The sequence below is a fragment of the Eptatretus burgeri genome, chromosome 2 (assembly GCF_056783735.1).
Source record: "Eptatretus burgeri isolate ZD-2024b chromosome 2, Ebu_testis_v1, whole genome shotgun sequence".
NCBI classification, from domain to species: domain Eukaryota; kingdom Metazoa; phylum Chordata; class Myxini; order Myxiniformes; family Myxinidae; genus Eptatretus; species Eptatretus burgeri.
This window is the reverse complement of record NC_140962.1, coordinates 55,466,575-55,492,827: the sequence shown is the minus strand read 5'-3', so window position 1 is coordinate 55,492,827 and position 26,253 is coordinate 55,466,575. Positions and strand designations below refer to the sequence as shown.

At 44.2% G+C, this 26,253-nt stretch overlaps 1 protein-coding gene across 2 annotated transcripts in view; it reads right to left on the bottom strand.

Moving 5' to 3' along the window:
- Window positions 1-1,031: 1,031 nt before the first annotated feature.
- Window positions 1,032-26,253, bottom strand: part of LOC147032085 (prostacyclin receptor-like) — a 144,184-nt gene continuing 118,962 nt past the window's right edge. Inside the window, exon 3 of one of the 2 annotated variants that reach the window (XM_085869387.1) lies at window positions 1,032-1,602. In XM_085869387.1, coding sequence (XP_085725513.1) covers window positions 1,492-1,602 — 111 coding nt within the window. In that variant the 3' untranslated portion in view covers window positions 1,032-1,491. Of the gene's footprint in view, window positions 1,603-21,506; window positions 22,331-26,253 lie in introns of those variants that run through there. The other variant, XM_085869385.1, reaches the window with a different exon arrangement.

Below are 26,253 nucleotides of genomic sequence, written 5' to 3'. Positions count from 1 at the left end.
ACGACACCTCAGCACCACTCCGACACACTCTCCCGCAATCTGACCCAGGGATGTTACCCCGTGGTTTCCCTCCTATCAAAGATTGGGAGTCCCGAAGGCTTTGCCCCAATCCCGTCATCCGGTGAGCTGCCCTGCGAAGGGAAGCTGCACAGGAGGTACTCCCACGGAGTGGGTTTTCAGATTTTTTTGCGTTTTTGCATTTTGCGGAATGAAGGGTTTTACGGTGGCCGGAGTGCAAATCCTGCCACCAACCTCCTAATAAGAAGTGACCCAACTGCAGGAGGACGTCCGCAGACACAGTTGGGCACTAGATATGGATGGCAGTTGGCTCACAAGGAGCTCCTCCGCCCTTTGAGGACATTTGACCCTCCGCCCCTACCAGTACAACTGGTACTCATTTCGCCCACCTCGGAAGGATGGCAGGGTGAGTCAACCCCCTGGTGTTTTCGACTTGGTGTGTATATATATATATATATATATATATATATATATATATATATATATATATATATATATATATATATATATATATATATATAAATTCAGTGTCCCAACGGGGCTTGAACTCAGGACCTTTTGGGTCCCAAGCCACTGCCCTAACCACTGTGCCAACACCAGGCTTGCGTAGTGTGCTCTGGTATATTTTACAAAGCCATAGATAGATACATCACCCCACTGTCAGTGTATGATTCCAGGTTTTTTTTAAAGCTTGTTCTATTTCAATATGCATTGCGATATTGAAAAGCTTATTTTAATCTTTCTCCTTCAATAAGTTCTAGTTTTCAGGTGGTTGGGAAAGCATTCATCTTCTTGAAACCAAGAAGGTCGTCAGCCAGTGCACATCAACCAATTCTAGAATCCTTCAATTTTGACTGTGCTGGACAAACTGGTGGTTCCTCAGAGTCCTCTTGACATATGGCACGAAGCAGGAGACGACATTGAACAATTTAGTATGTACATGCAGTGACTGCAACAATTTAGATCTCAAAAGTTCTGCACATCAGAAAGTGACATGACTTGACCACAATGGCTTAACAGGATTGTTGAAGAGCTTTTATTCATTATTAGTTTCAATAAAAAGAGAAATGAAATAAACGTGTGAATGCACAGGCATGCCCCAATAATCACCAACACGCCACTCATTCATGCTTTACAACATAAATTGTTCCATGAAATATTAATATATGTATTTGTAAATCAACAATGAAATGGATAAGCAAAAACTCAAACTCAGGTGTCATATTGTAGTTCCACGTATAACTAAGTTTAAAAAGGAATTGAATATCTGTGGTATAAGATACCTGAGACAGGAATTCATGTGAAAGGCTTTCGATTACTGCAAACTAATAAACAAACTGGAGAGTTCATAGAATATGATACCCTGCACAGTGTTTAAGTATAATACTTCAATTTTAATAAATGATAAATGTTCAGGTGAAGGGGAACATTCTTCTCAGGTAAAGGGAATGGGGAAACTTGTATAACAGGGACTCAGACTCCAACACCTCTCATGGTGAATGAAATGCAGAACAAACTGGCATGTTCAGCTCTTGTAGAAACCAATTTATGGTTCTCTTTGTCATATAGTCCAGGAATAATCATCTGAAAGGGTCATAAAATGAGGCATATTGGGTAAAACTATAGCTTCAAACTGGAACTTTGTGCAAAAAGTTTAATTTTCAATATGCGACTCCATTTGAGACCTCATCAAAAGCATACTGTCGCCAAACTCTTGAAGATATTTGAACGCTCTTTGGCGTCATGGAGAGGAGAGGTGATGATATGGCCTGCATGTGGGGGGGAAAAAACAGCCTGGCATACACAAGGCCCCATGTTGGTGATGTATCCACCTTCCAATCACATTCCTTTGTGTTATGAAAAAAATGTCTGACCTGACTAAAGTTAGTTAAATTTAAAGTTAGTTTAGGAAACTACTTTGTTGTAGTTTCCTTTAAAGTGGAGCTGCAAGGAGAGACTCAGTCTCAAATCAAACCTGAAATACAAACATTTCAGGGGGAAAAAACAATAAAGTAGTGGTTTGAGGGAGATGCACCAAACTCCATCTTTGAGGAACATATTTGAAGTTGGCTCCCAATCTGAAAAGTTATTTTTAAGTTTCAAGGCTTACTGAAATTCCATTCGATCTCAAAATTACAAATGGAAGAGGCATTTTCATCTTTCAAATGATGGACTAATCTTACATCCTTTGAATATACCATCACACGCATGATGTGTGACATTTACGATTTATGAGTTGGATTTGACCCATTCTGGCAACCCATCATGGAAACTAAATAACTGAAAACAAAAGTTGAACCAGAGAGAAAATACTGGCTCTGAAGTCGTGGGAAATTCCTTGAATTTATTTGCATACCGCATTCTTATCTGAGTAAAATTTCAAAGTGTGTTTAAATAAAATAGATAACCATGCTGTAGGCAGGTAGATAAGACTGATGAGAATGTGGTTAAATGAAGTGTTGCAACTTGTAAACAGAAAATCCCATGGAATATATTACCTAAATTATATTCTTGGTGGCTGGCAAAATGGCCGAGAGGTATGCACACTTACATCTAAGCTGTCAAGGTTTGAATCCTGACTCCAGGTATAAACTCTCATCCTGGTGTTTCACAGGCAGGGTGATATCAATGTATGTGCTGTCCCTCGGATGGATGTTAAACTTGGCATCATGTCTCCTGGCAATTGTTGGTGACATTAAATATTCCATGTGGTTATTCACAGAGAGCAGATGAGCTATCGACAGCACCCTGGCCAAATTCCAAATTATTGCATAACCTCAGTTAAATGTCAGGCCTGGCCAACTGGTTCTTTTGTTTTTTAAGATACAATGTCAAGGCTCGTACAAGAGCAAACACACAGAACATATAACAAGGGGAGCAGGAGACAAGAGGGATGGGAGAGGCAAGCAAAACCAGTGGGGAACAGAGACATTAGGATATCTGTGGAAGGGAGCGAGATGAGGTGGTGTACACTGAGTAAACATGATGGACACTCCAGACTTTCAGGAAAGAATGCAGGGAATTTGAAGGAGGTGGGTTTGGGGTGGATTAACGTGGGTAGAAAAATATCATGGTTTTGAATGGGGGAAGATAAAAGATGGTGGTGCACAGCTGTTTTGAAGACCTGGAGGAAAGAGTGGGATTGAAGAGTGTGTGGGGGTTTGTTCCAAAGGTGGTAAAAAGAGTAATGAAAGAATGAAGGTGAGCAGTAATTCTTGATTTTGATAGTTTTACCAGAAGTGGGTTGCTGGCAGACCTTAAGCACCCTGCTGAAATATGTATGGGACAGATTGCAGACAGAGTGTTTGGGGGGGGGGGTGTAGAGGAGACTGTAGAAGAGAAAAAGACCACTGACTTGCTTGCAGTGAGAGAGTGAGACCCGAAGACAGCCTCATCGTGGGAGATACCAATGATCCTAAATGCCTTGGTTTCCACAATGTGAAGCCAAGAAATGTGAGAGGAGTGAGCACCAGCCCATAGGGGAGAGCAGCACTCCATCAGGCTGTGGATGAAAACTTGGTACGTGGTCAGGAGTTCATGTGTGCCAAGGAAGAACTTTGCACGATGGAGGATGCCCAATAAGCAACTGGCTTTGGAGGCCAGCTTGGAGACGTGGCTTTCCCAGGTAAGATCATGGCAGATAGTGAGGCCCAAAAGTTTGAATGAAAGTACTTCTTCAAGAGGATTTTTGAGAAAGTAGATGGGGGAGGGGGGGGGTTATCCAGACAGTTCTTTTGGAGAGACATCATGAGAGTGTGAGATTTGTTGTGATTGAAAGACGTGTTCAACGTGTTGGACCAGTTTGTGATTTTTTCCAGATCTGCCAAGAACGAAGAGGCTGCTGCTTGCCAATCTGAGCGATGACAGATGTTACTGCAGAGGGTGGAGTCACCAGAAAAGAGATAAAGAGGATTTTCCAGAGAGTTGGAGAGATCTTTGATGAAAATGAGAAAAAGCACTCGAACCCAGAACACTTCCTTGAGGAACTCCAGCCTGGACAGGAAGAGGGAATGAGAGAATTCCATTATGGGCCACACATTGACTGCAATAGGAGAGGAAACCTGCGAGCCATGAGTGGAGATTGCCTTGGATACCGAAAGAAGAGAATTTTGTTTGCAGGGCGGTGTGGCAGACTGTATCGAAAGCATGTGATTTGTCTAGCGAGATGGCTCTGATCTCATGTCTGGCATTGAGTTCCTCCATCGATTGTTGGGAAAGCAGAAAGTCCAGGGTAGAGTGAGATGGTCTGAATCCTAATTGATGATTGGAAATCAAGCCATTGAAGAAGTGGAAGGATTTAATGTCGGAAGCGATGATGGATTCAAGAACCTTGCTGATGATTGTGAGAATGCTGATTGGTCTGTAGTTGCAGGGATCTGTTGTTGTACCTTTTTATGCAGAGCAGTAATGTTTGCTGATTTCAAAGCTGATGGCATATGACCTTGAGCAAAGGAGAGAGTGAATAGAACAGAGAGAGGGTGAGCAAGAGCAGAGGAGCACGTTTCTGGGACACGTGGGCTGATGCCGTCTGGACAGGTTGCAGAATCAGAGTCGAGGTTTGACAGCAAGCTCTCCCCTTGTCAGGGGAAAAGGACACAGAGTCCAGGAACAGCTGGGTGTGACTGGGTCTAGTGGGTAATCAAAGCAATGGGTTTGGGACACAAGATTTAGAAGCAAACACAGAGTTTAGGCATTGAGCCTTTTCACGTGCAGTGTTAGCTGTGCGGCCATTTGAGGAAAAGGATGGGATGGAGGGGTAACATACACCAGAAACAGACTTCACTCGATGCTACCAGGATTTGGAGGAGGGTGACAGGTTTGAGAGTTCAGACTTGAGATTTGAAAGATGTTGTTTTCTGGCTATCCTGAGGATAGAGACACACTTGTTCCGAGCTTTGTTGAAGGAACTGAGATTGCCTTTTCAGTTGGATTTGCCTTCCATGAGGCAAAGGCAAGTTGTTTCAGGACAACTGCCTTGCCACATGCTTCAGTGTACCATGGGTGGCAGGAAGGGTAGGACAACTGAAGATGAGATGGGATAAATCTGTGTATGAGAGAGAGCAAATTTCTTTGAAAGAATTCCCAAGTTGAGTTGACGTTGGAGAAAGTAGAGATGGGAGACTAGTCTGGAAATTTGGTGGCTGCTTGAAGTTCCTGCCGGTCAGTCTGAATGAAATGCCAGACTCGACGGTGCTGAGGTGGTTCTCCTATAACAGCCAGAGAGATGTATACTTTGACAAGTATGTGGTCAGATAAACCGATTGGAGTGGAGAAAGAACAACAGATATTTTTTCGGGAAATAGGTCAAAATCAGATTCAGAAAAGATGGAGTACTGTTGGTGGAGATCCTCATTGTAGGGTAGAGGGCAGGGGAAGGAGGCAGCTTTGTGGATGTGAGGGGAGGGGCAACTTTGAGAAGGGTGAGTGAGGGGGGAGATTGGAGGGAGAAGAGTGAATGGGAAGTTTTTGAGAAAGGTGAGAGGGAAGTTTGGAGGGGGGGAAGTGTAACGGTTGCTTTGAGAGGGAAGCTTGGAGAGGGAGGGGAGACGATGAGAGCAGGCATGGCCTGGCGCAGGAGTGTGATGGGAGAGGTGGGGAGAGGGGAAGGATGAGACTTTGTCATGGTGTGGAGAAGAAGGGAGTAGGCAGGGGTAGGTACAATATTTGAGGAGTTGGGAAGAGGGGGAGGGGTGAGAGGGAAGAAGGAGCATGTTTGAGATGTTGAAGAGTGCACTGATTGAGAGAGTGATATATCTGCTAGGTTAGAAAGGAGCCCACAGATGTTAGAATACCACACACTTTGGAACAGCAGAGGAGGAGCTGATACTAAAGCAGAAAGCAGTGAAGAGGCACTAAGAGTGGAGGTAGGATGAGGGGCAATATTGGAGGGGTAAGGAGAGGGTATAACAGGTGAGGAGTTAGGAGGAGGTAGATTTAAGACGGTGGGGATTCAGGACATTATGTGTAGGATGCAATAAAGGGGAATGAAGATAATGGAGAAAAGAAACATTGTAACAGTTGGACTTCTTCAACATGGGATGAAGAAAAGGTCAAATTGAAAACAGTCTTGCAAAGAAGAAGTGTGGTGAATTACGATACAATACAGAGAACCACACGTGTGAAAGAGGAAGTTGAAACATGTTTTGAAACATGAAGTTGAAACAGACTTTTTTATTTTGATAAAGATTCGGTAAAATAGGTAAAGGTAAGGTTGAAAAAAAACGACATCAAGGTGTCTGGTGAATTTTGATTGACTAAAATCGAAGGAAGATGGCAGGTCGGTGAAAGTTACAGGAAGAGGAAGAGGGGTATAAAATCATGTGGTTACGGGAGGTATATGGTGAGAAGTAAAAAGAAGAAATAATTTTTTGCTTGTTTTGGGGTTTTTTTTTCAAACATTAGGTAATAATAGTTAGAGTGTGAGATTTGTCTGGATTGAAAGACATGTTCCACGTGTTGGACCAGTTTGTGATTTTATCCAGATCTGCAGTGAGCGAAGAAGCTGCTGCTTGCCGGTCTGAGGGATGACAGATGGTACGGCAGAGGGTGGAGTCATCGGCAAAGAGAAATAGAGGATTTTCCAGAGAGTCGGAGAGATCATTGATGAAAACCAGAAAAAGAACAGGGCCCAGAACGCTACCTTGAGGAACTCCAGCCTGGATAGGAAGAGGGGATGAAAGAACTCCATTTAGGGCCACACGTTGACTGCGACAGGAGAGGAAGTCTGCGAGCCATGAGTGGAGATGGCCTTGAATACCATGGGAAGAGAGTTTGGTGAGTAGGGCAGGGTGCCAGACTGTGTCAAAAGCACGTGGTATGTCCAGGGATATGGCTCAGATTTCCTGTCTGGCATTGAGGACCTCCATCCATTGATGGGAGAGCAGAAGCAGCATATCCAGGGTAGAGTGACCTGGTCTGAAACCAAATTGATGATTGGAAATCAAGCCATTGGAGAAGAGGAAGGATTTCATGTCTGAAGTGATGATGGATTCCATAACCTTGCTGATGATTGGGAGAAGGCTGATTAGTCTGTAGTTACAGGGATCTGTTTTTGCACCTTTTTTATGCAGGGCAGTGATGTTAGCAGATTTCCAAGCAGATGGCAGATGACCTTGGGCAAATGAGAGGGTGAATAGAACAGAGAGAGGGTGAGCAAGAGCAGAAGAGCAGGCTTTGAGGACACGTGGGCTGATGCCATCTGGACCGGTTGCAGAATCTGACTCGAGGTTTGAAAGCAAGCTCTCCACCTTGTCAGGAGAAAAGGATACAGAGTCCAGGGACAGTTGGGTGCGACTGGGTAAAGTGGGTAGAGATAGTGATGGGTTCAGGACACAAGATTTAGCTGCAAACACCGAGTTTAGACATTCAGCTTTATCACGTGCGGTATCAGCAGTGCGGCCATTTGAGGTAAGGGAGTGGATGGAGCGGGAACATACACCAGAAACAGATTTGATTAGACGCCACCAGGATTTTGAGGAGGGAGAGAGGTTTGAGAGTTCAGACTTGAGATGAGAAAGATGTTGTTTTCTGGCTCTCCTGATGGTAGATACACACTTGTTCTGAGCTTTATGGAAGGAACTGAGATTTCCCTCAGTTGGGTTTGCTTTCCATGAGGCAAAGGCAAGTTGTTTCAGGACAACTGCCTCACCACAAGCTTCAGTCAACCAAGGGCGGGAGGAAGGGTAGGACAACTGAACACGAGAGGGGATAAATCTGTGCATGAGGGAGAGCAAGTTTCTTTGAAAGAATTCCCAGGATGAGTTGATGTTTGAGAAAGTAGTGATAGGAGACCAGTCTGTAAGTTTGATGGCTGCTCTGAGACCCTGCCTATCGGCTTGAGTGAAATGCCAGACTCGACGGTGGTGAGGTGGTTCTCTGATAACAGCCAGAGAGATGTCCACTTTGACAAGGACGTGGTCAGAGGAACCGATTGGAGCGAAGGAAGAACAGCTGATATTGTCAAGGAAGTTTGTCAAAATCAGACCCAGAAGAGATGGAGTACCATTGGTTGAGATCCGGGTCGGGAAGTTGAATGATTGAGTCAGTCCTAATGAGTCGCAGAAAGCTTTTGCTGAGGTGCCATGACAGGTGAGAGAGGTACCCACACCTAGCCAACTGGCGTGATGACAATTGAAGTCACCACATAAGAGGAAGAGAGAGTTTGGATGAGAAGATAGAAGATGGTCCATGCTTTCAGATAGTGAGGTGTAGATGGAGTCATCACTGTTCGGTGGAGGGTACAGTACACATACAAACATGAAGTGGGAGTGGAGGGGAAGCCGTAGCCAGAGGTATTCCTTGGGGTGTGGGGGAGTGAGAGCAGTGCATGGAGAGTGAGGAATAGAGTCTTTGATGAAGAGAGCAACACCTCCACCAAGGCGAGGCTCAGGTCTGTCATACCGGAGGAGGGAGTAACCGGGGAGAGATACTTGGGAGTCAGACACGTCTTGGGAGAGGAAAGTTTCTGTTAGGCAGATTATGTCTGGCTTCTCAGTGGCAACCTGTATGGAAAGATCTGAAAGGTTTGAGCGAAGGCCCTGGATATTTGAGGTCCACACTTTTAATGAAGAGGTAGGGGAGGAGGCTTTGGGTGCAGGGGGGAGGGGGAGGGGAGGGTAGGACAAGGGACGAGGGGGGGAGTTAAGAGGGTTGTTGAAAGAGTGTGGGGGTATTGCAGAATAGCTAGGGGAGGGGCCGAATGAGGAGAAGAAAAGGCTCTGTGGTGCTAGGGGAGAGGGGGGGACAAGAGACAAGGAAGAAGGAAGTTGAGGATTTGAGGAGGTGGAGTGAAGAGATGGAGGTGAGAGGGAAGTGGAGGGAGGCAGCTTGGTGGATGAGAGGGGGGGGAACTTTGAGAAGGATGAGTGAGAAGATGAAAGGTGGGAGAAAGGTAAGGGGGGAATTTTTGAGAGAGGTGAGAGGGAGGCTTGGAGGGAGAAGAGTGGGATGGTTGTTTTGAGAGTGAGAGTGAGGGGTGAGAGGGGTGAGTTGGCACTGAAGTTGGAAAAAAAGAATGGTTGATGGAAAGCGAACATTCATAGCAAACTGTGGTTTTTAAATTTTTAGGTCAGAGATGCGATTTAACACAATTCTTGATGAATGCAATGAAGGCGAATTCAGAGCATGGAGAGAAGAAGCGCTGTAATAGTTGGATTTTTTAGGCAAGGAATGAAGGAGAGGTCGAAATGAGAGCAGTCTGTTTAAATAGCAGAAGAGTAGTGCATTATGAAACAGTAAAGAGTACCACATGTGTGAGAGAGGAAATGAAGGATTATAAGATCGTTTTTGTTGTTAATATTAATGTTTGAGAGAGTTTTCAACAGATTAGGTCATGGAAGTGGAGAAAAAAATCGAGGAAGAAGACGAGGAGGAAGATAAGAGGAAGAAGAAGAAGCAGAATCGGGAGAAGGTCAGCGTGTTGTTGTTGGGTATTTTTTTTTATTTTTTTTTGAGATAAGAAAGAGATTAGTTGGCAGAATGGGGGATGTTAGGAAAGTGGGGAGGATGAAAATTGAAGGTAATGGGGAGGAGAGAAATTGAAGGTAATGGGGAGAAAAAAACAAAAAAAACAAAACAAAAAAAAAACGATCGAACAGCGAGTGGAACCGGTCGGCCTCAAGCCGAGGCCAAGGCCGAGGCCTCAAACACCCGGTAAGAATGTCAACAAAAATACTCACAAAATAGCACTATTTTTGAAACAAAACCGAACTACGAACACACAGTAACATGTCGGTGAGAAAATTAAACAGTGAAAACGGGACAGATAACGACCGGAAACTTAACTTTGAGAACGTCATCAGAGCCCCGAAGGAGACCTCTCGTCACTCCAAACCCGGAACCAGAAGTCCAAGGCTCTTCCTCCACTCCAATCGGTTCTTCTGACCACGTCCTTGTCAAAGTGGACATCTCTCTGGCTATTATCAGAGAACCACCTCACAACCATCGAGTGTGGCATTTCACTCAAGCCAACTGGCAGGGTCTCCAAGCAGCCATCAAACTTATAGACTGGTCTCCTATCGCTACTTTCTCCAACATCAACTCATCCTGGGAATTCTTTCAAAGAAACTTGCTCTCCCTCATGCACAGATTTATCCCCTCTCGTCTTCAGTTGTCCTACCCTTCCTCCCGCCCTTGGTTCACTGAAGCTTGTGGTGAGGCAGTTGTCCTGAAACAACTTGCCTTTGCCTCATGGAAAGCAAACCCAACTGAGGGCAATCTCAGTTCCTTCCATAAAGCTCGGAACAAGTGTGTATCTACCCTCAGGAGAGCCAGAAAACAACATCTTTCTCATCTCAAGTCTGAACTCTCAAACCTATCTCCCTCCTCTAAATCCTGGTGGCGTCGAATCAAATCTGTTTCTGGTGTATGTTCCTCTCCATCCCCTCCCTTACCTCAAATGGCCGCACTGCTGATACCGCACTTAAAAAGGCTGAATGCCGAAACTCGGTGTTTGCAGCTAAATCTTGTGTGCAAAACCCATTACTTTCTCTACTCATCTTACCCAGTCGCACCCAACTGTCCCTGGACTCTGTGTCCTTTTCTCCTGACAAGGTGGAGAGATTGCTGTCAAACCTCGACACAGATTTGGCAACCATTCCAAACGGCATCATCCCACGTGTCCTCAAAGCCTGCTCTTCTACTCTTGTTCTCTCTGTAGCTCTCTTCTGCTCTCTCTGTTCTATTCACCCTCTCATTGGCTCAAGGTAATCTGCCATCAGCTTGGAAATCAGAAAACATCACTGCCCTGCACAAAAGAGGTGCAAAAACAGATCCTTGCAACTACAGACCAATCGGCCTTCTCCCAATCATCAGCAAGGTTATGGAATCCATCATCGCTTCAGACATTAAATCCTTCCTCTTCTCCAATGGCTTGATTTCCGATCATCAAGTTGGTTTCAGACCAGGTCACTCTTCCCTGGATATGCTGCTTCTGCTCTCCCAACAATGGATGGAGGTCCTCAATGCCAGACAGGAAATCCGAGCCATATCCCTGTACATATCATGTGCTTTTTACACGGTCTGGTACCCTGCCCTGCTCACCAAACTCTCTTCCTATGGTATCCAAGGCCATCTCCACTCATGGCTCGCAGACTTCCTCTCCTGTCGCAGTCAACGTGTGGCCCTAAATGGAGTTCTTTCATCCCCTCTTCCTGTCCAGGCTGGAGTTCCTCAAGGTAGCGTTCTGGGCCCTGTTCTTTTTCTGGTTTTCATCAATCATCTCTCCTACTCTCTCAAAAATCCTCTATAGCTCTTTGCTGATGACTCCACCCTCTGCCGTCCCATCAGTCATCACTCAGACCGGCAAGCAGCAGCTTTTTCCCTCATTGCAGATCTGGATAAAATCACAAACTGGTCCAACACATGGAACATGTCTTTCAATCTGGACAAATCTCACAGTCTCACTATGTCTCTTCAAAAGGACCATTTAGAACCCCCCCCCCATCCACTTTCTCAACAATCCTCTGAAAGAAGTCCTTTCTTTCAAGCTTCTGGGTCTCACTATCTGCCATGACCTTTCCTGGGAAAGTCACATTTCCAAACTCGCCTCAAAAGCCAGTCACCTACTGGGAATCCTCCATTGTGCAAAGTCCTTCCTCAGCCCTCTTGAGCTCCTGACCACTTACAAAGCTTTTGTCCGCAGTCTGATGGAGTACTGCTCTCCCCTCTGGGCTGGTGCTCCTGCCTCCCACCTTTCTTGGCTTCACGTTGTAGAAACCAAGGCATTTCGGATCATTGGCATCTCCCGCAATGAGGGAGTCTTTGGGCCTGTCACTCAATTACCGCAGGTTGGTCGGTGGTCTTTCTGTCTTCTACCGTCTCCTCTCCAGCCTCGCCCACCACCCTCCCCCCCGCTCTCTCTGTGATTTGTCCCCACCACATTTCCACAGGGTGCTCAAGTCCACCAACAACCCCCTTCTGGTAAAACTACCAAAATCACGAATCACTGCTCACCTTCACTCTTTCATTCCTCTTTTTTCCTGCCTTTGGAATAAACTCCCTCACTCTATTCATTCCCATTCTTCCCTCCAGGCCTTCAAAACCGCTGTTCCCCACCACCTCTTATACACCTGTTCACCACCACCACCCCCATCCAAATCCTAGATCTTTTCAACCCCCGATAATCCACCCAAGCCCACCCTCTTCAAATTACCTGATTTTTTTTTTTTTTTGTATACCTTGGTCGAGGCTCGTTTGAGAGCTAACACACAACTCACAGCAAGGAGGCATGAGACAAGAGGGGCGGGAGTGGAAGGGACAAAACAGTGAGGAACAGACACATTAGGTGAACTGTGGAAGGGAGAGGGATGGGGATGGGATGGGGAACATGGCGAAGAGAAGATGGACATTTCAGGGACTTTCAGGAAGGAAAGCAGGAGAAATGAAGGAAGTGGGCTTGGGTGGATTATCGGGGGTAGAAAAGATCGAGGATTTGGATGGGGGAAGATAAGAGGTGGTGGTGAACAGCTGTTTTGAAAGCCTGGAGGGAAGAATGGGAAAGAATAGAGTGAGGAAGTTTATTCCAAAGGTGGGAAAAAAGAGGAATGAAAGAGTGAAGATGAGCAGTGATTCGTGATTTTGGTAGTTTTACCAGAAGGGGGTTGTTGGCGGACCTTGAGCGCCCTGTGGAAATGTGGTGGGGACAAATCGCAGAGAGAGCAGGGGGGCAAGGCTGGAGAGGAGTCGGTAGAAGACAGAAAGACCACCGACCAATCTGCGGTGATTGAGTGAGAGGCCCAAAGACTCAGCTTCATTGCAGGAGATGCCGATGATCTTAAATGCCCTGGTTTCGACAGCGTGAAGCCGAGAAAGGTGGGAGGCAGGAGCACCAGCCCAGAGGGTAGAGCAGTACTCCATCAGGCTACGGACAAAAGCTTTGTAAGAGGTCAGGAGCTCAAGAGGGCCGAGGAAGGACTTAGCACGACGGAGGATTCCCAGTCGGAGACTGGCTTTTGAGGCGAGGTTGGAAATGTGACTTTCCCAGGAAAGATCATGGCAGATAGTGAGACCTAGAAGCTTGAAAGAAAAGACTTCTTCCAGAGGATTGTTGAGAAAGCGGATGGGGGGGTTTTGTAAACGGTCCTTTCGAAGAGACATAGTGAGAGTGTGAGATTTGTCTGGATTGAAAGACATGTTCCATGTGTTGGACCAGTTTGTGATTTTATCCAGATCTGCAATGAGGGAAAAAGCTGCTGCTTGCCGGTCTGAGTGATGACTGATGGGACGGCAGAGGGTGGAGTCATCAGCAAAGAGCTATAGAGGATTTTCCAGAGAGTCCGAGAGATCATTGATGAAAACCAGAAAAAGAACAGGGCCCAGAACGCTACCTTGAGGAACTCCAGCCTGCACAGGAAGAGGGGATGAAAGAACTCCATTTAGGGCCACACGTTGACTGCGACAGGAGAGGAAGTCTGCGAGCCATGAGTGGAGATGGCCTTGAATACCATGGGAAGAGAGTTTGGTGAGTAGGGCAGGGTGCCAGACTGTGTCAAAAGCACGTGATATGTCCAGGGATACGGCTCGGATTTCCTGTCTGGCATTGAGGACCTCCATCCATTGATGAGAGAGCAGAAGCAGCATATCCAGGGTAGAGTGACCTGGTCTGAAACCAAATTGATGATTGGAAATCAAGCCATTGGAGAAGAGGAAGGATTTCATGTCTGAAGCGATGATGGATTCCATCACCTTGCTGATGATTGGGAGAAGGCTGATTGGTCTGTAGTTGCAGGGATCTGTTTTTGCACCTTTTTATGCAGGGCAGTGATGTTAGCAGATTTCCAAGCAGATGGCAGATGACCTTGGGCAAATGAGAGGGTGAATAGAACAGAGAGAGGGTGAGCAAGAGCAGAAGAGCAGGCTTTGAGGACACGTGGGCTGATGCCGTCTGGACCGGTTGCAGAATCTGACTCGAGGTTTGAAAGCAAGCTCTCCACCTTGTCAGGAGAAAAGGATACAGAGTCCAGGGATAGTTGGGTGCGACTGGGTAAAGTGGGTAGAGATAGTGATGGGTTTAGGACACAAGATTTAGCTGCAAACACCGAGTTTAGACATTCAGCTTTATCACGTGTGGAATCAGCAGTGCGGCCATTTGAGGTAAGGGAGGGGATGGAGGGGGAACATACACCAGAAACAGATTTGATTAAACGCCACCAGGATTTTGAGGAGGGAGAGAGGTTTGAGAGTTCAGACTTGAGATGAGAAAGATGTTGTTTTCTGGCTCTCCTGAGGGTAGATACACACTTGTTCCGAGCTTTGTGGAAAGAACTGAGATTGCCCTCAGCTGGGTTTGCTTTCCATGAGGCAAAGGCAAGTTCTTTCAGGACAACTGCCTCGCCACAAGCTTCAGTAAACCAAGGGCGGGAGGAAGGGTAAGACAACTGAACACGAGAGGGGATAAATCTGTGCATGAGGGAGAGCAAGTTTCTTTGAAAGAATTCCCAGGATGAGTTGATGTTTGAGAAAGTAGTGATAGGAGACCAGTCTGTAAGTTTGATGGCTGCTCGGAGACCCTGCCAGTCGGCTTGAGTGAAATGCCAGACTCGACAGCGGTGAGATGGTTCTCTGATAACAGCCAGAGAGATGTCCACTTTGATAAGGACATGGTCAGAAGAACCAATTGGAGCGAAGGAAGAGCAGCAGATATTGTCAGGGAAATTTGTCAAAATCAGATCCAGAAGAGATGGAGTACCATTGGTTGAGATCTGGGTCGGGAAGTTGACCGATTGAGTCAGTCCCAATGAGTCGCAGAAAGCTTTTGCTGAGGTGCCATGGCAGGTGAGAGAGGTACCCACACCCAGCCAACTGGCGTGATGACAATTAAAGTCACCACATAAGAGGAAGAGAGAGTTTGGATGAGAAGATAGAAGATGGTCCATGTTTTCGGATAGTGAGGTGTAGATGGAGTCATCACTGTTCGGTGGAGGGTACAGTACACATATAAACATGAGGTGGGAGTGGAGAGGAAGCCGAAGCCAGAGGTATTCCTGGGGGTGTGGGGTCGTGAGAGCAGTGCATGGAGAGTGAGGAATAGAGTCTTTGATGAAGAGAGCAACACCTCCACCAGGACGATGCTCAGGTCTGTCATACCGTAAGAGGGAGTAACCAGGGAGAGATACTTGTGAGTCAGACACGTCTTGGGAGAGGAAAGTTTCTGTTAGGCAGATAATGTCTGGTTTGTCAGTGGCAACCTGTATGGAAAGATCTGAAAGGTTTGAGCGAAGGCCCCGGATATTTGAGGTCCACACTTTTAATGAAGAGGAAGGGGAGGAGGCTTTGGGTGCAGGAGGGGGAGGGGGAGGGTAGGACAAGGGACGAGGGGGCAGGTAAGGAGGGTTGCTGAAGGAGTGTGGGGTATTGCAGAATAGCGAGGGGAGGGGGCCGAATGAGGAGGAGAAAAGGCTCTGTGGTGCTGGGGGAGAGGGGGCCAAGAGACAAGGAAGAAGGCAGTTGAGGAATTGAGGAGGTGGAGTGAAGAGATGGAGGTGAGAGGGCAGTGGAGGGAGGCAGGTTGGTGGATGAGAGGGGGGCAACTTTGAGAAGGAAGAGTGAGGGGGATGAAAGGTGGGAGAAAGGTGAGGGGAATTTTTGAGAGAGGTGAGAGGGAGGCTTGGAGGGAGAAGAGTGGGATGGTTGCTTTGAGAGTGAGAGTGAGGGGTGAGGGGGGTGAGTTGGCACTGAAGTTGGAAAAAAAGAATGGTTGATGGAAAGCGAGCATCCATGGCAAACTGTGGTTTTTAAAAGTTTTAGGTCAGAGATGCGATTTAACACAATTCTTGATGGATGCAATGAAGGCGAATTCAGAGCATGGAGAGAAGAAGCGCTGTAATAGTTGGATTTTTTAGGCAAGTAATGAAGGAGAGGTCGAAATGAGAGCAGTCTGTTAAAATAGCAGAAGAGTAGTGCATTGTGAAACAGTAAAGAGACGAGTAGTGCATTGAAAAACATGTGTGAGAGAGGAAGATGAAGCATTATAAGATCGTTTTTGTTGTTAAAAATAATGTATGAGAGAGTTCAGATTAGGTCATGGAAGTGTAAAAAAAAAAAAAAATCGATAAGACGAGGAGGAAGTTAAGAGGAAGAAGAAGAAGCAGAATCGGGAGAAGGTGAGCGTGTTGTTGGATATATATATATATATATATATATATATATATATATATATATATATATATATATATATATATATATATATATATATATATATATATATATTATATATATATATATATATATATATATACATATACATACATACATATATATATATATATATATATATATATATATATATATATATATACATATATATATATACATACATACATATATATATATACATACATATATATATATATATATATATATATATATATATATATATATATATATATATATATATATATATATATATATATATATACAGTTCCACTGAAGTTCCACTGAAGCTTTCCTTCCTGAAAGTCCCTGTAATGTCCATCTTCTATTCCCCATGTTCCCTGCCCCATCCCTCTCCCTTCCACCGATCTCCTAATGTCTCTGTTCCCCACTGTTTTGTCCTTCCCACTCCCTCCCCTCTTGTCTCATGCCCCCCTTGCTGCGCATTGTGTGTTAGCGCTCACACGAGACTCGAAAATGTATACAAAAAAAAAGTTTGAATACTTGGCCATTAACTTGCTGGCACTTCCAAGGGCCTGGCCTTCCACTCATCAAAACATGCTCTACTCCCATATTTTGATAATTTTTCTGCTCTCACTTATTTGGAAAGAAATATCCTGTACTTTTCATCGGTGCCAACTTATTAGTTATTTTTTTATAATTAACTTTGCTCCATTTCTCACGGCCATAGTGGCAGTAGTGTAGGCATGGTTCTTTTAATTTGGTTTCTAACCAATCATTGTGCCCCATATTACTGTCGGGCTCTTGGGCCTCCCCATCGAGGCACGAGGGTAGAGGAAGGTTTCAATCAAGTTTGACAACACTTCCCTGCCTGGAGCTCGCTATTTCCACCGTCGTGGAAATGACTCACGGACTTGAGTTCCACTGAAGTTAAACCACATTCGCAGCGCTATCTTCAATGACATATTTCCTCTCTTGCCTCAAGGAGTTTCATACCACATGTCTGTTTGTGACCCTTTCCTCCAGCAGCACTTTTACTCTCTGCACCCGCAGCTTCGTGCCACATGCCACATCACAACTCTATCTTCAGTGGGTTTTCACTCCTTTCAACCGTGGGACTACTATTATCGAACCCCTTTTGATGAGCAGCTTATTCGCATGGGCATTGGCCATTTATGACACCTGAGTCACTGAGTGGATAATCTTATTTTGTGGACACAATGGCAAATTAGCCCACTGGTGATATGCCATTTCTTTCTTCTTATTGAACTTCTGACAGTGCTCACCCACACTTAAGCTTAACAGCTTATGGGACACCACTCAGACTGGATGAAGTCATTAACCTTTAGCAGTGAGTGCAAGTCGATAACCTAATTTTTTTTTATATTGATGACCCCAACATGATTACTTGTTATCATGTTTGTTGAAGTTATGTCCAACGAAAATGTCCACCAAGGTGCAATTGCTGAGGTACCACCATAACTGGTCGTGGTTGTTAGTTTAAAACTCTCTCCCTTCTGGCCCAACAATACTACATTGTGGTTTTTGCAAGTTGAAGCACAATTCCTGACCAGGCATGTCACCATGCAGGATGCATGCATGCTTCACCTCTCTTGCTGGATCTCTCCAGCCAGAAATAGCGCAAGAAATGAGGGACCTCAGAATTTCTCCTCCAGCCTCAGAACATGACACCAAACTCAAGACTGATCTCATCAGGGATGACAAAAATTACTCATTTCTGAAGAGCTTGATGACAAAAAACTCAGTTTTTGTGAAGGATCAGACAGCTGCTTGGAGACAATACATGGGAGAATACCATCTTAAAACAGCTGTTTCTCCAGAGATTTCCCACCAACCTCCAGCTGATCTTGTCCTCAACTAAAGAGGCTGTTGACATCAAACAATCGGCGGAACTCACCAACGAGATCGTGGAAGTCTCTTCTCCTTTGTCCTCCACTACACACATAGTAGCTGTTTTAAAACCTTTAGAGCAACTTTCACCTCAACCAGATCAAGTGCATTAATTGACCAGACAGGTGCAAGCTCTTATGACACAACTACAGGTGGAAAGAGCGAGAGAGGAGTACAAGCTTTGAGCGTAGTCCATCTCGAAGTCGATCAAGATGACAAATTCCCAGTTCAAGCACCCACTAACACACCAAACGGATGTGCTGGTACCATTGAAGCATGGAGAAAAGGCTCATAAATACATCAGCTGATGCTCATAGCATTCCCGCCCATCGGAATAGGAAAATTCTAATGCCAGCAACAAGTCAGCCTGCCAGTGACACATCTAGTCACCTATTCAACATAACCAACAAGGCAACAGGTACCAGGTTTTTAGTGGATAATGGTGCGAAAGAGTTTTACCATCTTATAAGAAATGTAAAGGCCAGCCTACATCACTCCAGTGGCAGGCTGTGAATCACTCGCCCATCAGGAAATATGGGGAGATATCTTTAACACTGGATCTTGGACTGCAACGAGTATTTTGATGGGCATTCATTGTTGCTGAGTTGCCTACATCCAGCGGATTTAACTTTGCCAGTTTGGCCTGCTTGTGGATGTCAAACATCACAAGCTCTTTGACACCATAACCAGCCTTACTGTGGGGGGAATCATCACTCATACACCCTCCATCAGCCCCATGTTTGTAAAAGCTACATCTTCTTCAGGTTATGATACCCTCCTTCGTGAATACCCAGGGATTGCTCGTCCATTATACAGGAATTGTGAGACCATGCACTCGACCGCTCACCACATAGTAACTCGTGCGCCTCCAGTTGCCGCATGACTATGGCGCCTTGCCCCAGGTCATCTGAAAATCGTGAAGTCAGAGTTCAAGCAAATGCTTGAACTCACAATCATACGACAATCTGACAGCAACTGAGCTTCACCCTTGCATATGGTGCCGAAGCAGTCACCGGGTGACTGTTGACCATGTGGTGATGACCGAGCTGTTAGTCTGAGTCAATAGTTTGGAGGAGCACCTTTGGCAGCAATTACAGCTTATGTCTCGATTGTATCAGCTTTGCACATCTGGATTTGGGGATTTTATCCCATTCTTCCCTGCAGATTTTCTCAAGCCTTGTAAAGTTGGATGGGGAGCGTTGATGAAGAGAAATCCTCAAATATTTCCACTTATTCTCAATGAGATTCAAGTCTGGGTTTTCACTGGGCCACTCAAGGACTTTCACATTCTTGTGCTGAAGCCATTCCAGTGTTGCTTTGGCTGTAGGCTTGATATCATTGTCCTGTTGGAACATATATGTCTGGTGACCATCTAAGTCGGTAGCAAAAAAATGATTATCTTTGCCCCCACACCCCTGCCCGGGGCTGTAAGCAAGCTCCAAAACAGACCAATAATCCTTCTATGTTGCAATTTAAAGTCCACAAAGTTCCATCTGCTCTCCAGGCATACCCTAGTAAAACTGTATATATATATATATATATATATATATATATATATATATATATATATATATATATATATATATATATATATATATATATATATACACTCAATATTGTATGTCAAATTAAGTCTTCAGCTTGCAATGATGGAGCAGGCTAAAGCCTTCCTTCTGTGCACTGGAGTGTCTTTTATTTTAATGAATAAACAGCTTGTATTGAACGAAAGTTTTTCTGTCTTGAGGTGGATAAAATTGCTTCCACAGCTCTAAAGTCTTTTGCACTCTGAAGCAGGTTCTCCTCAAGGATTTACCTTATTTGGCTCCATTCATTGTTCCCTCTATCCTAACAAGGCTCCCAGTCCCTGCTGCTGAACAGTATCCCCATAATATGATGCTACCGCCACTAAACCAGGGATGGTTTTTGATGGGTGATGAGCTGTGTTCAGTTTCTGCCAGATGTCGCATTTTGCATTCAGCCCAAGGAGTTCAATTTTCGTCTCATCAGACCACAGAATATTTTGCCTCATGCTCTCAGTCTTTCACATGCCTTTTTGCAAACTCCAGGCATGCTGTCATGTGCCTTTTTCTCAGGAGTGGTTTCCGTCTGTCCACTCTCCCATAAAGCCGAGATCTGTCAAGTGCTGCAGAGATTGATGTCCTGGCAGGTTCTCCCATCTCAGCTAAGGAACTCTGTAGTTCTATCAGAGTGGTCATTGGGTTATTGGTCACCTGCATGAACAAGGTCCTTCTTGCCCGGATGCTCAGTTTGGCCGGACAGCCAGCCCTAAGAAGAATCTGGGTAGTTCCATGTACTTTACTTTTCCTTTTGATGGAGCTGACTGTGTTCTTCGGAACTTTCAACATTCTAGAAATTGTTTTATACCCTTTCCAAGATACGTATATGCCTCCTCACAATTCTCTCTAGGAGTTTTACAGACAGTAGCTTTGACTTCATGGTAGAGTTTCTGCTCTGACATGCACTGTCAACTGTGGGACCTTGTAGAGAAAGGTGTGTTTCTTTCTAAATCATGTCTATTCAATTGAATTGGCCCACAGGTGGCCTCCAATCAAGTTGTGGAGACATTTCAAGGATGATCAAAGGAAATTGGATGCACCTGAACTCAATTTGGAGTGTCATAGTAAAGGGGTTGAATCATTATTGACGCAAGACATTTCAACTTTTAATTTTTATGAAATTTGTAAAAAAATTCTAAAAAACAAATTCCACTGACATTATGGGGTATTTTGTGGAGATCGGTGACCAAAAAAACAAAATTTAATCCATTTTAAATTGAGGCTGTAAACAACACAAAATGTGAAAAGGTCAAGGGGTATGAATACTTTCTGAAGGGTGTGTGTGTGTGTGTGTGTGTGTGTGTGTGTGTGTGTGTGTGTGTGTGTGTGTGTGTGTGTGTGTGTGTGTGTGTGTGTGTGTGTGTGTGTGTGTGTGTGTGTGTGTGTGTGTGTGTGTGTGTGCGCGCATACTTGTACATCATTGTAGTCTGGTGTTGGCTTAATGGTTCAGGTGGCTGGCTTGGGTGGTTATGGTCCTGAGTTCGAGCCCCTGTCAACCACTGAATTCATACCAAATGAGGTTGACTAAGCCTGTCATACCTCTGAGGGTGGTGAAATGAGTACCAGTGTACTGGGCTAATAACCATTTGGTGTAACTTGCGTCAGAGTGGCGATCCGTCTTAGACTGTACTTCTTGCCAATTAAACTGCCTAGGCAGCCCTATGCACGTTTATGGCCCGAAAGGAATGGTATTATTATTACATATATCACTATATATATGTAATATATATATATATATATATATATATATATATATATATATATATATATATATATGTAATATATATATATATGTAATATATATATATATATATATATATATATATATATATATATATATATATATATATATATATATATGTAATATATTTTGTTACGAATTCTGGCCCGCCAGGCATGCGAGCGATTGCGTAATTCTAATCGCAACCGCGTCGCCCACCGGACGGACAATTCAGTCGTGAACCTCCTGGAACTACCGCCAGGATCCAGTCATGGGTGGGGGTTTAACCTCACCACGATCGTGCCAATTGCCCACCCGTGAAGGATAGGGTTGCTCGCCAAATTCGACCTACCTAAGTACCTGTGCGAGTAGTCGACCGGGCGATCGTACCTCGCCGCAGGTCGGCCGAGGACACAAACCGCTTAAATGGTCCATTCCGTGCTACAGTGAAAACCGTGCAGTGTTATCGCCGACCCGACAGATCAGATTCTCTTCTTTACCCGGGTGTTCAAAACTCACTACTAATTTATTCCGCGATTCAAGGTGGCACTTTCAAAAGGGAAAAAGACGCCGAACGGGATACATTTCACACAAGGACATTTATTCAAGCAAGCACATATTACACACACAACACAAGCAAGGAATCATGCACGTATTTACAAGCAAGGCAAATCGAAATTAAACATGGATACAGGCAAGAAAGCAATGAAAGCAATACCACCGACTATAATTATTGGCAATGTACAGGCACTTACACAGGTTTACTTGTCGGACACGGCGCCACCCACACACACACAGACACACACAAACAAAAGAAAAGACCTCCCTTTAGTGGTCGTCCAGTCTCTCCCCCATGACTGTCAGCGTGGTCACGCCTGGTTCCGTCCTCCCACACGGCCGGCGAACCCTCTCCGGTACCCCTCGTCTGGACGCGCAGGTCCACCAGACAGCCGGCACTGCTGCACCTCCCGTCCGTGTCTCCACCAACAGGCCGCTCGCCGGACCACGAGCGCAGGGGAGAGGGAGAGAGGGAGAGTGACAGAGACAGATAGAGACAGAGACAGACCTTGACCCTGGCCACCAAGTGAGAGGAGCACTCGACCCCAACAAAGCGAGGATGACGTCGATGACCCAGACAAAGAGAGGATGACGTCGACGACCCAGACAAAGAGAGCTTATGGACCAAAGAGAGAATGGCGTCGATGACCCAGACGCAGAGAGAGGATGAGCTCGACCCTGCCAGAGAGAGTGAGGACTTGACCTCGACCACACAGAGGGTCATGGACCAGAGAGAGAGAGAGTGACGTCGACGACCCAGACGGAGAGAAGCACTTAACCCCGACAGAGAGAGAGAGAGAGAGAGAGAGAGAGAGAGAGAGAGAGAGAGAGAGAGAGAGAGAGAGAGAGAGAGAGAGAGAGAGAGAGAGAGAGAGAGAGAGAGAGAGAGAGAGAGAGAGAGAGAGAGAGAGAGAGAGAGAGAGAGAGAGAGCCCCACGCGCGGTCCGCCTTATATAGCACGGGGCTCCGCTCTTCGCTCCTTGCCGTTTTCAGCTCCACCTCCCTTCGAGAAGGTTCCCGAAAAGGGGCGTTCCCTCACCCCGACCGCCTCACGCTGTTCATCCACCAATCGGCGGTGAGGTGCCCTCCCCCTTTCCTTCACACCAAGCACGGAGAAAAATAGGCGGGAAAAAATCCGCGCGCCCAAAAGGGAACTCTTTTGGTTCCATTTTTCGTTAGACGGTTTTCAATGCGGCTTGTTTCTTGCGTGGAGGTTTGTCCAAAATAACAATAGAAAAAGAAAAACGGCTATCTCAAAGAGTTACAGCCCGGTGAATATGAAGAAATCCCTTTAAACAACGGTGGGGAACTATCTGCACATAAACTTAGCGTCATAACTGATCTAAGGACCCTTTATGGTGTATTGCAAATTTCCACAGCCGTAACAATATATATATATATATATATATATATATATATATATATATATATATATATATATATATATATATATATATATATATATATATATACATACATACATACATCAAAGGCTTATGTTCCAGCTCCAGTCGTGCAATGCACCCCACAGCAAATATTACACAAGGGGTGTCCCCTTGCTTTCCCACTGGTAGTAAAGGCAAGAACTTGCAATTTGTACATGGTGCCAGGCTGTCAGCGATAACTCGCTGACTCTTCTCAAAGGTCACCAAAATATATCAGCGAATGCTCACAGACAGAAGACCCAGCTCAATGTCCATGTGAAGGAAGGTGCACTTTGTAATGCACTGTCCTGTCTGTTTAACACCTTCCTGACAGTTTATAACAAGGTTGGGATTTCGAACCAATGCTATGCAACTGGAACGTAGGTATGCTATATTTGTACCAACCTGTCAGACTAACAAAAGGTCGTTTTCATGACTATTCTTTCTTTTTGAAACAAAAATGGAAGGATGCTTTCTGAAACCAAACTAAATGAACGAAACAATTTTACTTGAATTACAAACCCGAAACATCTGGTGATAGTTTGGCCACATTGACCATTGATCCTTTCCCCACCCAGAATTACATCTCCCCACCTCAGGCAACGTCCAAGGGAGGATACATTCCTGTAACTATATCCTGTATAGCTGTTGGGATGGTTATTACATTCCTAACTAAACAGGCTTACTGGTTCTTCATTTGGTTGATAATACTGCAAAATTTCCCAAACACCTCCCACCCCATTTAAGGCTGAGTATACAAGGCAGGTGATTAGGCAGGAAAAAATGCTTTCACCGAAATAAAATGACATATTCGCACTGGAAACACTGTTGTATTTTTGTTGGAACTGGCCTAATGCTGTCAGGGAAACCTAAAAAGTGTGCACAGGATTTAAGGGAAAAAGAGATGAACGTCTGTAAACTTACTTGGCAAATGGAGCAGATTGTGTTCGTTTGGTGGAGAAATGGAAGAACTTTTGGTTTGTGCTGGCATAGGAGTTCCTCTTTTGTTAGGAAGAGCAACCAACTTCTTCTGAATTTTGTTTTCAATTTATATATGATAGAAAGCATTCAGCTCACAATATTTTAATATATAATCAGGCTATCGATAACATTTTTGAAAAACGTATTTTATATTTACCTCTGCGACTGAAGGTGAAGAAGGTTATGTTTTCACCATTTTCTGTCTGTCTGTTCATTTGTTTGTTTGTGTGCAGGATATCTCAAAAAGTTGTGGATGGATTCGGATGAGATTTTATGGACAGGTTCGTTGTGTGACAAAGACAAACTGATTCGATTATATATAGCCCGATGTCTCAAAAAGTTGTGGACGGATTCGGATGAAACTTGGTGGACATGTTGGGTGTGTGACAAGGAAGAATTGATTCAGTCTTAATCAAGATTTGAATCCAGATCTGGAAACGCAATTATTTAATTTTAGAGTGATTCTTCACCACTGAGAGATGGGGCCAAAAACGATATCTAGCATGATATCTCAAAAATGTATTGGACCAGATATGTTCTTGTGGATCAGGCATTATGTGATGGAGGTATACGATCTACCAAGTGCCCTTTCAGTTATATTTTAGTGTTTTTGGGCCTACTACTCATAATGTGTTAAATACATATACCAAGTAAAGGGGGGAAGTTGCTAACTTGAAAACGTGTACTAAATGAAGAAAAGGAAGAGATTTTGAGAGAGAATTTAATTACCAGAGACCATTACTCAAAAGCAGCTATGTCGACTGGCCACATGGATTTGCAAACAGATTGATTACCAACATAAGGAGAAGGGAGATAGGAGAGGAAGTTGAATATGGGAGGAGAAGAGAGAATACAGATTGAAAAGGGGAAGCGGTGGGTAGGATGTGGTTGAAACCTATTTTTTTTTTTTGCGACTTCTGAACCATCCTCTGGACAAGCATGGATGTTGTTAACCCATCTCTGCAATTCATACAATGACCAGGAAAGGGGACCTGTCCAGGGATTTATCCCTCGGTGGCCTAATCAATGACTCTGCCGAGGCAGCCTTGTTCACGGAATGGTATGAGGAGGAGAGATGGAGAAAATTGCAGATAAAAAAGTATGTACTGCATATAAAAGACGAAAAACGGACCTTCTGACATAATAATGACGAAAAAACATAGGCATCATGTGCATGCTCACCACGTAGCCTCTAATATCGGAGAGCTTCGGTGGGTACACTCGGTTATGTTTTATGACTTTTTTTTAACCGAGATTTTAAAGGTCAAAAAAAGAACATTGGAGTCGTTCACATATACATATCTATATACATATATCTACAAACATATATTTACATACATATATCTACATACACATACACACATATACATGAGTGTATATATATATATATATATATATATATATATATATATATATATATATTTATATATATATATATATATGTATATATATATATATGTATATATATATATATATATATATATATATATATATATATATATATATATATATATATATATGAGTTTATATATATATATATATATATATATATACATATATATATATATATATATATATATATATATATATATATATATATATATATATATATATATATATATATATATATATATATCAATATATATATATTGTTATGGCTGTGGAAATTCGCATAACACCTTGAAGGGCCCGTAGGTGAGATATCTCTAAGTACATGTGTAGTTAGCCCAAACCCGTTGTATAGAGGGAATTTATGTGATTAATCTGGGCTGCGACGCTTTGAGATAGCCGCTTTTCTGTTCTATCTTTATTTTGAACCAACCACATCTCATCCGCCATCACACAACAACCACCACACCAGCCATCGTCACCAACTGCAACCACGCTCCAACCCTCAGACAACAACAACAACAACGCCAACAGCCATGACCTTTACCTTCACAACTCAATCCCA